The sequence below is a fragment of the Manihot esculenta genome, chromosome 15 (assembly GCF_001659605.2).
Source record: "Manihot esculenta cultivar AM560-2 chromosome 15, M.esculenta_v8, whole genome shotgun sequence".
Classification (NCBI taxonomy): Eukaryota; Viridiplantae; Streptophyta; class Magnoliopsida; order Malpighiales; family Euphorbiaceae; genus Manihot; species Manihot esculenta.
In genome coordinates this window covers 9,749,168-9,762,577 of record NC_035175.2, presented here as the reverse complement: position 1 = coordinate 9,762,577, position 13,410 = coordinate 9,749,168, and the positions used below count along the sequence as shown (strand labels likewise).

At 30.4% G+C, this 13,410-nt stretch overlaps 1 protein-coding gene across 1 annotated transcript; it reads right to left on the bottom strand.

Annotated features, from left to right (window-relative positions):
* Nucleotides 1-9,487: 9,487 nt before the first annotated feature.
* Nucleotides 9,488-12,030, bottom strand: LOC110601087 (9-cis-epoxycarotenoid dioxygenase NCED2, chloroplastic). Its single transcript, XM_021738096.2, has one exon. It carries the CDS (start codon nucleotides 11,681-11,683, stop codon nucleotides 9,872-9,874), a length of 1,812 nt encoding a protein of 603 aa, XP_021593788.1. The 5' UTR covers nucleotides 11,684-12,030; the 3' UTR covers nucleotides 9,488-9,871.
* Nucleotides 12,031-13,410: the final 1,380 nt, after the last annotated feature.

Sequence of the window (13,410 nt, the reverse complement as noted above, 5' to 3'; positions counted from 1 at the left end):
CTCCATGATTTGTGATCATAATGGGTAGTTGATTTCATTAAGTATAACACTGGTGGGAAATGCAAAACTGTTTTGGTTGATGATAATCGGTAGTGTTTGGTTATTTCGTAGAGCTGGGACAATAGGGTTGGTCTCAGCCATATAAGTTCAGAATAGTATATGGGCAATGACTTGGTGGAAAGAAAAAATGGGAACGCAGATGGTGGCTGAGCAATAATAGTGTTGGGGAATTGGGGAATGCAGAACTGTATTAGTTGATGATAATCGGTCGTGTTTGGTTGTTACGTAGAGGTGGGACAATAGGGTTGGTCTCAGCCATATAAGTCCAGAATAGTGTTTGGGCAATAACTTGGTGGAAAGAAAAAATGGAAACGCTGGTGGTGGTTTCAAGATATAAAATTCGGAGAGCAATCTTTGATACCATGTTAAATTTGGGCCAAGCCTCACTCACTCCAAAAGCTAGCTCAAGGGGGAGGATTGTCTATGGCCTATATAAAGGGCACATTACCCTTTTCACAACCGATGTGGGATTCAACACACCCCCTCACGCCCATAATTTTACTGGTGCATGATATATTTATGAGAGGTCCAACATCGGATGGGGAAGCTCTGATACCATATTGAACGATAGAATATGTGAATGATTCAGTTTTTGTGTATTCTTCTCCGGAAAGGATGTTATCTATAGATATATTTACAACACAAAATCAGGAGAAAAAAAAGTAAGCAATCCTATTCTAAAGAAACAAGATAAGCCTATACAGAAAACAATATATATCAGATCTGTTAATTGTGCAAATCCCTATAATTACGTAATTTATTTCTAATTAGACAGCTCATTCTAACAGTAACAAAATACAAAGAAATCTCATATTAGTTCAGCTCAGTCAAATAAACCCAAATAAATCAAGTTAGGTAAATTCCAACTTTAAATCACCCGTCCAAGCTAAGAAACCTAAAAAATAGACACACCTTAACAATAACAGTCATGTCTAATTTCATATTAACAATTAACTGCTACGACATTCTCTTTTATGTTTTAATTATGAAACTCTAATTCTAAACTCTTTGCTGATTAATGATTAAATTCAAAATATAATTTATTTTTTATTTATTTTTGTGGGAAGTAATGTTGCATCCCAGCGTTTGACATTTAGAGAAGCCTAAACCTTGCTCCAAAGGCCAACCTAAACTTAAATTATGCATGCCCATATACATGTGGTTTTGTTTTTTATTTCATAATTTTTATTATTTTAAAATTATTATTTTTTATATTATAATTAATATATTAATTAATTATTATAACTCCATTTAATTTTATTTTATTTCCAAAATAGTATTTTATTAATTATTATTTTTTAAATGAATATTCAAATATCTTTTAATATTTAATAAAATTTAATTTTTAAAATAAATATAATTAGACAAATTTATACAAAATTATATTTTTTAATATATAAAGAAATAAATAATAATAATATTATTATTATTATAATTATTAGAAATAAAACTCACACAAGTGCATTACTTACGAATTTCTACCCAACGCCATGTATATATATAATTAAACATGCAAACTTACAAGTTTAAAACAAATTGGATTAAATATAATATTATTAAATGTTGATTGTTTTAATTAATTTGTAAATCTAAATTCAAACTTTCTTTAAAAAGCTCCAATCAATTATGTTAGTATGTAAGCACATAATGATTATTAGCAGAATATTTTTATTTTTAAATGTGAAATTAATTAATCTTATCTTTTTATTGTTAATAGATCAATCTATTTAATTCTTATACAGTAAATTTAAAATATTATTTTATATTCGTATTTTTTTTTATTTATTGACTTGAATATCAAAATAATTACGATAAGTATCGACCATTTTATATTTTTTTTATATCGATTGATTAATAATAGTAGATTTCTATTTCAATCACATTAATATATAAATGTAATATTTTTTTTTCTTTTAAGACAAAAACACAGGATGATTACACTATTTTATAACTAACAAGGAAATTCATTATTAGTTTATCATTTTATGTAAAATATCTGAAATAGAGTAATTGATCTATAATTATATTAAAGAAAATTGCAAATATTATCCTGCAGTTTTGTTATTTTGTTAAGTAAGCTTCCATTATTTAATTTATTACTAAAACAATCTTGTAATTTCAACCGTTATTATAATGAATGATAATTTAGTTTTTATAAACAAAATTATTCCCTTAACCTTAGACCCTAAGGACATCTGTCCTCATTAATTTATTTTTATATAATTATGGGAAAAAAGTAATTATCAGATTCTTTATTTCATTTTTATTTCATTTTTCTAAACATAAGATATTTAAATATAATAGATATGAAGCATTAATTTATAAAAATATAATGATTTATTTTAAAAAATTATAATGCTTAGTGCTCAAATTATAAAATTATAACTAAAAATATAAAATTTAAATAAATATATTATTTTATAAATAAAATAAATTTTGAGAATTAGAATTAAACTATATTTTACTAAATTCAAGAATTCAATTATAATTCACCGATAATATTTAATAATATAGGATAAAAAAAATTATTATCTTTCTAACCGTTCGAGATTACAAATTTTGTTTTTATCGTAAATTAAAAAGAGAAAAGTTAAAATTTAAAAAATACTAAATCTTTTTTTAATAATTTTTTCCATAATATACATAAAACAATAATTTTTATAAACATGTGATTTTTCATATTTAATAATAAAATAACAGACTAACCCATCCACAATTTAAATTGATAACCGTACATAATATTAAAACCTTACATTGACACATTAAAAATAAGAGGAATTAATTTGTAATTAATTGAAAGCTGAAATCTTGAGGAATTGGTCTGGAGAGCCGCGACACGGATGTATACCTTAAACGAAGGGTATTTGACCTCATCAACCCTTAAATATTTCTGTTTATTTTTCACAAAATCGAGAAAAAACTCCCAGTGTATTAGCGTTGTCGCGGTCAGTATTTTGCTTCACACATATGTACCCTGCGTCTAATTTGCGTTGTTGTGGCCGGTGTTTTGCTTTACACATATATAATCTGCGTCTAATTTGCATTGTCGTGGCTAGTGTTTTGCTTCATACATACGTATCTTGTGTCTATACTTACATGTACACATGTTACGCTTTTAAAATTCGAAAATGTGTGAGTGTTCAAAATTTTGTAGATTGTACACGAGAATCCTTCTTTTTACTAGCTACAATCGTCGAGCAGCCTTCTTTTTGCTAGCTACCCATCACATTTAAATCAGTTCGGTTCGATCGATTTTTTCGATTTAAACTGAATACTGCTCACCACTATTCACACATATGTAGTCTGTATCTAATTTGCGTTGTCGTGGTCAGTGTTTTGCTTGACACATACGTATCTGGTGTCTATATTTAGATGCACACATGTTAAACTTTTAAAATTCGGAACTGAGTGAATACTCTAAATTTTGTAGATTATATACGAGAACCCTTCTTTTTACTAGCTACAGTATAGGAGCAGCCTTCTTTTTTGGTAGCTACCCATCCCAATTGTTGCACGGAAATATAAGACAATATAATAGTAAATAAATTCACATTTATTTATTATTATTTTTAAAAAAGGTTAAAATTTCAGAAGGTCAGCCGCTGCATGATATATAGGATGACGTTTTAATTAAGTTAGGTTAGTATGAAATTGATATAATCATGACTGTTTAATTAATTTAGAGCACATGGTTTTCAAGTGCATATGGTTTTGGAGTTGAAATCCAAGGGGCCAATTTAAGAGAGAAAATTGATGATCCCAAGCTTATTTCGATGAGGAAAGGTGCTTTTCAATGGGACTGCAAGAGATAGGATGGTCCAGAATAATTATGACTCCTTATTAAGTAATTATTCTGTTTTTTATTTATTTCATTTTTATTGGATTGTCGAATCTAATTATTTAATTATAATATAATTTTGTTTTTCAACTCTAAATATTTTATTTTTATAAAAATAAGGAACAAAAAATTAAAAGAAATACCATGAGTCTTAACTAACTAGTACATTTTAAGTTGCCTTCAAATTTGTAAATTATTTAGAAAAAAACTGAATGCTAATTTGATTTTGAAAAAATAATGATAATAGTGTAATAATGAATGTTAATCTTTCAATTTTCTTCAAAATATTAAATTTAAAGTAGTTGTATTTTTTTATATACGTATTTGGGTGTTTTATAGACATAAAAAAAAAAAAAAAACTTTGAACTTGACTATCTATTATTAGAATTAAAATTAAAAAATAGAGACATTCTACAATTGAAAACAGGGCATTAATTGAATGGTTAAACTTTTTCTCCTGATTTGTGATTTTAAGGATGAGTGGGTTGCCAATCTAATCAATTGCACTATCATCAGTTGAAAGAACACTACAATTAATGTAATATAAACTAAATTAAATAAATAAAACACTATGCTAATGAAGCGAGGAACAGAATCGAATAATAACACAATGTCGACTCCTAGGAATTGGCCGAAGTGGCAGGTAACAACCAGCAGTGAAAAATTATATTATATTATATTAATTCATCTGACTGGGCAAGCAATTACAAGTTGATCCATCAACTTCTAAAACTACCACAACTATAATTTTTCTTCTTTAATTATTGCTTTTAATTACTATAATATGGGCATTACTTCTGGATTCTTACAAGTCAAACTGACTCCACTCCGACATGTTAACTTTCTCTTCAAAAGAGAGAAATGAAAAAAAAAACTACTTTTATTTATAATGATTAATCTTTTTATCACCCTACAAAGAGCACAAACACCCTCTTGGAATCTTACGATAGCCATTTCAACTATTATAAAAATTAAAAAAAAAGTTTAATTAATTTTTAAGATAATGATCATAAACTATTTGCATATTATTATTAGTATTATCCATAATGATTATTTTTTATTAAGAAAAATTATATAGTGACAGTTTCTGTTATATATGTGAGTATGACCGACCATAAGCAAGGCCCAGTTTGTTATTACTTTTGATTATTTTAATGTAATAGCTACTTAGCCAAGTGATTTGTCCATTTCCAAATTACTGGTTTTGTATGTAGACGTGGTTAAGGTCTTGGTTTTTTATATTTTTATTTTAATATTATTTTTCTTATCCTTAGAACTCAATGGAAAAGTTATATCTATCCATCCAATTGTAGTGGGAGAAGCAAGAGTGGCCACTCCTACTGCTTCTCTCTTTATAATATTTTTAATAATTTTCACCCTTCACCAATCAATTTAATAGCACGTCCCCATATTTTTAACTATTAAGTAGCTAAATATTATTAATAATTAATTAAATAAGTTGATGTTTCATTAGGAGACACTGACTGCTCCCTAGCATGACATGGGAAAGAGAAATTTATGTTTATTTTTCTTATACGTTAACACTACTATTATAATAATAAAAACAAGCTAGATTATAAACAATATGTATATACATGAGATTTATTTTATTAAAATGATGTTTTATATTATTAATTAGGGACAGTGTGATTAAATTAAGTAATGAAAAAATAGACCCAGAAAGTTAAAAGAAAAATAGTAGATGTTTGCATCATTGAGTTCGTCAGCTTCCACAGAATTTAGGAGACAAGTGGTGAGAAACTCTTGCATTTCTCTTCTCTACCCAAACACTATCTTATTATCTGAGTTCAAAAATATTGAAACCTAAGCGTGTAAGCTCCACTTTCTTCAAATTTTCTTACACCGGCAATGGAGATGTGCTGCTGAGCTCGCAGTTATATTTCTATGTATTATGTGCACACACTGGTATATAGAAACTAAGAAAACAAATTAAAAAAAAATAAAGGGTGGAAATTAGTTTGGTTTTCGGCCACTGTCAGGGCACTCAATAAGCAAAGGCAGCGGATGTCGGTCTCAGACAGGACCAATTACTGGGTTTAATTTTTTTGGTTCTGGACGTGTTTGTCTGCTGTTCCATTTCGTACATATCCTCCTTGGATTTTAGCTCTATGGTTTTGGATTTTAGTTAGCTCATCACGTGGGTTTCACGGGAACTTCTCATGGTGAAGAGCCACCTGGCTACGGTGATCCCCTTGCTTGTTTTTTGGCCGAAAATATTTAGCTAACATAAATTGGAAATTAATTTAGTATAACTAAATTAAAAACTTAATTGATTAAGACCAGCTAATTAATTATTTATCATGTCTAATCTTGTCATTTAGTTAGGAAGAAAAATACAAAGAGCACCCAGCCCTAGTTGCATGAAAAATAATATAAAGAATAACAAAAAGCTGTAATTAAGAGAGTAGGATCAAATCTTATCAGACGCAATTAGAGAGGTAAATAAATAAAGTATTTATGGTAATTAAATTATTCGAATTTAATTTATGTGGGTAATATTTAAATAGATTAAAAATTAATATAAATCATCAGAATTTATTTTAAATTTAATTATTATTATTCGATTAAAATTTAAATTTATTTAATTTTATATATTTTAATTAATAATTTATATAAAAAATATTTTTCATTAGACAAGTCGGTACGTGGACCTGCATAAAGAAACAAGATTTAAAATGCATATATGGGCCATTAATGTTAATTCAATCTGACAATAAAAATGTCCCTTTGCTAAGTCAAATTAAAATAATTCTTGCTAAAAATCAATTTCTATAATGGAAATGTGTTTTTATATGCCCACCACAAAAATATTTATAGAAAAAAATCTTTACGAAATGTTTTTGAAATCATATAAATTTCATTTAATTTCTCTACTTCATTTCTTGTACAAAAATTTATAATTGATTTTTTTTAAATGAATTACGCAGCACAATTAACTAATAAAAACTGTTATTTTCTCTATATTCTAAGATATTAAAAGACATGAAATTGTTAATTTCTTTTTTTCTAATTAATTAATTATTAGTAAAGAATTTTTTGTTCAAAGTATTAATGAAGCAAATAGGCAAGGGAAAAATCATGCTTTGCAAAATTAAAATGGAGTCGTATCGTGACATGTACGTTTAGAAATTAGGCAATCCTGGTCAACTCCTACCACTGAAAATGAAATAATACATAGAAATATAGTTGTCCGAATTCGGTCCATATGTATGGGAGACATAATAATTACACTATAAAAATATATTATAAAATTCATGTACGTATGTTTTTAAATTTATTGTAAATTAGATTTTGACAAAAATTATTAATGTAAATAAAATAAATTGTGTTGAAAATTTTATGCCGTTCAAATTAACAAAATTATTTTTCTTTTCATATAAAAGAATCAATTTTTGCTTTCTCCTTGAATAGGTTTTTTTGTGATTTATAAGTCAGCATCAAAACCTGTCATAGCCTTTTTCTCAGAAAAATCAAGAACATATTTCCACTTTCTTTTATGATGAAATTATTTAGTCATGCACGAGATTTAGGTAGAAAAACTAAAGGGGCAAATGCACGTATTGCGAGATTAAAGAAAATAAAAATGTATACGCGGATATTACGCCTTATTTAATTTAAATATATTATTTATGGAAAAGTTACTTCTAAAAAATAATTTAATTTAATTAAAATAAATAAATTATTTCTTCTCCACTTAAAAAAATCATTGATTTTTTAAAAAATTAAAAAGAAATGTGAATTAAATAGAAATAATTTTCACATTTTCTGTAGCTGAGTTATACCAATTAAATAAGTTCTATGTATAATTAATTTTTTTTTATTAATACTGTAATTAGAGTATCTTAAAGGAAAATTGTCCATTGATTATGTATCTATTCTCTTGATTAACCTCCTTGTTTTGTTATAATTTTTCAATTACAATAGCAGTCTTATAATGCATTTATATTTCAGATAAAAAAAAAAAAGAAGGCAAATGATCTTTTTGGCATAGCAGTGAAGAGTGAAGACTTAGACTTTTTGGACAAACCTACGAAAAAGCAAAGTGGGAGTTCTGCTCGCACCACTGTCCCCCTAACACCTTTTTACAAAGTTATGGCCAATATTCATCCTTCGGCAAAATCAATATATTTTTTTCTTCGTTTTTAAAAAAAAATTCTCTTACTGAGTTGTTGCCTTGTAGGGTTTCCATGTCATTGTCCTCTTTCTCACATCATCCTCTTTATTGTAATTGTTGATATTATTATTATTAAGGGGAAGGGAAATAAGATAATTTTAATCCTGTTTTGATTAATGAAGAAATATTTTCATATGAATGATCGAATTTGTTACTCAACGGTGTAAATCGTTGATGTGGCAACTGTTCCTTTTAGTATTAAATAAAGTTAATTATGTTCTTTTTTTTTTTCGATTTATTCTTTGTGAAAAAGGAAAAATATGATATTTTTTTATATCTACATAACTTTTCCATTAACACGAAAATGATACATGAGTTGAATATTAAGATGAACACAAAAATCTTTTTTTTATAGAAAACGTGTATGAAAGAGATTTTCTTCTTTGTTTTGTTTTTTTCTTTATTCGTTTTTCTACTATTAAAAGATATTTTAACCTTAACATAAATATTATGATCTATCAGTTAAAATTTCCCTCTTTTATATAATTAATTCTTTATATGTGGAGATGTGATAGACTCAAACACATGATATTTTTTTTATCTAAAAATATAAATTAACTCTCTCTCTTTCTCATATATGTATATATTATAATTTAAATAATTTAAATTATGGTGCATCTAAGATAATAATGCTTAAAATTAAATATTTTTGTATTGGGATATGCAAAAATCAATTAAAAAATTCTATATATAATGAATATATGAATTTAAATACAAATATTTTTAATATAAAATTGAGCTTATAATATCCGCAGCCTTCAGAAAAATTCAAAGCTGGGAAGTTTGATTTTAATTAAAACTTAAACCAAAATGCTTCATTGTTATGTATAAGGAACTCAATACCAATTAAATTCAATTAGTGGATGACGTAACAAGTTTATACTAGATATTAATACGATGTTTGTACATAAAATTCAATAAGAATTTACTAATTTAAATTTAAATATAATTTTAATTTCAATTAAAATGTTACTTATTTATTAATTAGGAATATACATTTGAGTGTAAGAATTATTTCTTTGATAATATCTAAGTTACTGGTCTCATAGATCACGGCAACCCAGTTAACCCTTTTAAGGAAAAATTCGACCACTTGTTGTAAGAAGTGAAAACTATTGCCAAAAAGGGGGAAGGTGAAATTTTTATAGTAAATCAGAAATAAAGGACAAAATTTTATACATATGTGACAATGAAATGGCAAGCTGCAAGCTGAAAGTGATAACATGGAAATTGGCGAACATTATGAGCCGCTTCCTTCTCAGAACGAGAACTGTAATAAACGTGACAAATAGCATTCACCCTAATAAATTCAAGGCACATGGAATGTTTCAGACATGTATCATAAGCATGAATCGAAGTCAAAGCATCTACAAGTATTTTTAAGAACACAAGAGTAAACTGTAAATATTTTATTATCTACAAGCAGCAAGTATAATGGGTGGAGATCAAACAGTAGTAATCCTAGCTAGCTGTCTCCAGATACCCTAAAGACTGACAAAACAAGAGAAGCAGAAACCAGCTGAGCTACAATTCTACTACAGTATATTACTGTCCAAAGCTACAAGCTGGTTCCTTTAAAACTTCATAGTAAGATAAAAAAAAAACGGCTATGTACCTAACAAAAAGAAAAGGGTTGTTAGGGTTTTTAATGGTCAGGAGATTCCGGGGACAAAACCACCATCCCTCAGGTAATAATCTCCTTCTTGGGTAATTCTCACACACTTGAGAAAAAGAAAGGAAGGGGAAAATTCAAATATCACCATGTATGGTAAATAAGGCTATGCTTGATTCGACAGGTCGTTCGAGTCAATGAATGTCCCATGAAATCCGTAGGGAACTCTGGATGGTAGCTTAACTGTAGCTTCCAACTGTAAACTCCTGGCGTTTACAATTTGAAGCTCTGATTTCCACTTCTTCTCGTCATGAACAAAAGCAAGAATGTAGCCATCATCCTCTTCTTCGCTATTAGGGTCCCTTGGCAGGAAAAATGGCTCCCCTCCATATTTTTTATCGCCGTATATAAATTTCTTTACCTCCCCTGTAAAAAGATCCACCTTGGCGAAACCGGACACCTTAGGCCAGGGCTCAACAATGGCTAGGTAAGCGTACTGAGTCTTTCTCCCTAACCTGTTCCTGTTCACCATCCCGGCCTCTAAATTCACTTGGTTTGATTCTTTTATTATAGGGCGGCGCGTGGACTTGCCAGTCTTTAAATTTAGTCTGATTTCTGATAATACACTCTTTAAACTCTCGTCGGTTTCGTTGAAGATGGAGTCCGGTGGAGTCATGCAAGATCCGATCACCACTACTTCATCGGATTCCGGCTCCTCCCATGCATTCCATAAATGGAAGCAGAAAGTATCCGGCGATTCCACCCAGATAATATCCTGAGCATCACGAGCATTCTTTGCAAGAATCCCAAACCGAGACTTCTTGTCCTTGTCATAAATAACTGGAGAGCCACCTCTTATCATTTCTTGAAGCTTGAAAACGACTTGTTGGTCAGGTATCACCACGAAATTCTCAGTGATGGCGAAATCATGCATCATAGTTGGCACTGTGAGAGGGATATCGACGTCCGGTGATTTTGTCCCGTCGGGGAAGAATCGGAAGTACTTGAGGTACGGCTTTTGGACGACGTCGTAACTCAGAGCAAATAGCTCCTTGGAAACTGGATCAATCTTTGGGTGGGCAATCATTGTGTGGTTAAGTTGGCCATCGAAATTGTAGCGGCCAACTGTTTCAAGGTCGCCACTGGCAGTGACGCGCACTTGGTAAGGAACATCGTCCTCAGACATGGCAAGAAGCCTGTCATTAAAGTAGACAAGCCCGGCGTTGGCTACTCCAGTGCCTTTGGTGTGATCCACTAGCCCACATAATCCTCTGGCATAGAAAAGAAGTAATCTTGCTATACCAAAGTGGCCATGTAGCTCGCCAATTGCTTTAGGAAACACTGGCCTGCCCAATTCTCTCTCTTGTTTCAGCCTTTCTGTTTCAGTGAAACGACAAGCATAGCTCGCATTGCCTCTATCAATTTTGACAGCGTGGACCATGCCATCTCCGTCAAATAAGTGGTGACCGGCAATCGGCTCAAAAAGTGGGTTAGCACCGTTACGCACATACACACCGCTTATGCATTCGGGGATAGTTCCGGTGACTGGAAGCGCATGCCGGACAGGCTGTTCAGGCACGGGAGCATAGTTTCCGGAGATTTGGACAGTTGGATCAGCAGTTTTGGGCAGTTGGTGTTGGCGCTCGTTAGCGACCAACGCATCTTCTGCCATGTCTAAAGCCACAGCTGCTGCTCTTTGAAAGAGGTTCAACTGAGGCGGTAGAAGGTGGGCAGTTTTTTGTTTTACAGTGAGAAAGGAGTCATCTTTGGGAAGTACGGGTGCATGATAGGGCTGTTCGGCGAAATGAAGAACAGAGGGAGAGTGTAGAGCGCAGTGAATTTTGGATTTTTTACTATTGGGCTTGCTCTTGGTAAAGGAGATGGAGCCCAGATCCATCAGAGAAGAAGAAGAAAGAAGGTGAGGGAATTGGGTTCTAGCCCAATTACCGGAAGCAGTAGTAGTAGTAGAAGAAGTCATGGAGATCGAGATGATAAGTTATGTGGGGTTTTTGGTTTTTGTCAGTGTTGAAAGAAAGAGGAAGAAGGGTGCGTTTGGCAGAGGAGAGTGAGAGAGAGGGTGGGGGTGGAGAGGGGAGTGTTTGGGGAGAAAAGAGAGAAGAAAAGGGTATAAATAGAGTTGGGGAGAGAAGCGAAAGAGTGGGTGGAGGTCCACCTCAGACATGTAAGGGAGACCACGTGGTGTATTTCTGGAAAGGCACTTGGGGATTGACATTGCAATTCAAAATTTGTATGTGTGGGGCACTCGTGAGCCTGGAATTAGCTTAAGACGCAAAACCAAACCATTTCTACTTCTCAAGGAAAAGTGGAATTTGCCTACGACACATCACAACCCATATGCTACAAATAAGGAAATGGCGAAGATTATTGGACCAAAAATATTGGGACCAATACTAATACCAAGTCCATGGAATCGGCCTCTCTCTCTCTCTCTCTTTTTTTTTTTTAATCAGCTTCTAGGAGCAGATTTGACTACTGATTACCTAATCCAAACCCATTTTAATTCTCTTTTTTTTTTAATAATTTTATTTTCTTTTACCTAATTGATCATCGTGGCTATTGTATTTACTGTTTATGTCTTAAATTTATAACATACTTCCATTTTTTTTATGGAAAATATATTCACTTTATGTTATTTTATTTGCCTCTAATTATACGTTTTTCAAATGATATTTTATCTATTAACTTACTAAAATATTTGTATTTAATATGCTTTGAAAACATAAATTTTGTTTTTAGATAATAAATAATAAATTATTTAATTTTTTAAGAGAGCAACATAAATATATTAATAAAAGTGCAAGTAAAATGTATTGTTTTAATTACACTAATTATATTTAATTAATACATATAAAAATATTGACATAAATATAAAGATTCATGTTGCATAATTTATAAAGAAGCTCATAGGTATAATTTTGGAAGATGAAAATTTTTCAAAAAAGAAAAAAGAAAGAAAGAACAATAAATATCAGGCACCCATTATTTAGACCATCGATATCTAGAGCACTTATCAGTTATCCATATATCAAACTAATAAATAGTATACAACGAATATTTTCAGTGACATCACATGACAATTACATATTATAATCAATTTACACTTAATCTCTACATAATACAAAATTAATTAAATTATTAATCTAAAAATGGCAGTTTATATATGATATATTTAGAGGTCCCCCCTCAGAGTCGTCGTCGTCCATCAAAGGGAATTCAATTCAATGCAATTAAAGCCCCTTCAAAAACTGAAAGATGAGACCATAAATGGCCGTCATGGGGAGGATGGATAATGGGAACCCTTGCCTTTTGGATTCTAGTTATGTAGCAGTTACCCTCAAGTTATAAGGCATATGGCTGCCTCCTAAACTACCCTATCGGAGACATTGTCGAGGGCCATCCGATAAGGAACTCTGATAAAGATAGCTTTGCTTATTTATGCTCATCTCTCTTTCCTTCTCCTTTTTTCTATTGGCATATGTATGTATATATGCTCCATTCTCAGTCCGGATATTTGACCCTTCACATCATCAATTATTATTTTTATTATTTTCTGTTTTTTTTTTTTAAAGAAAAGGAAATAGTGAATGGTTATAAAAGAGGGTTTAGCAAATAAGCTAATGGGAGGCAAAATGAAAGTTAGGTAACCAAATTATAAAGAATAAGACGCATATCTGTAGACATTGT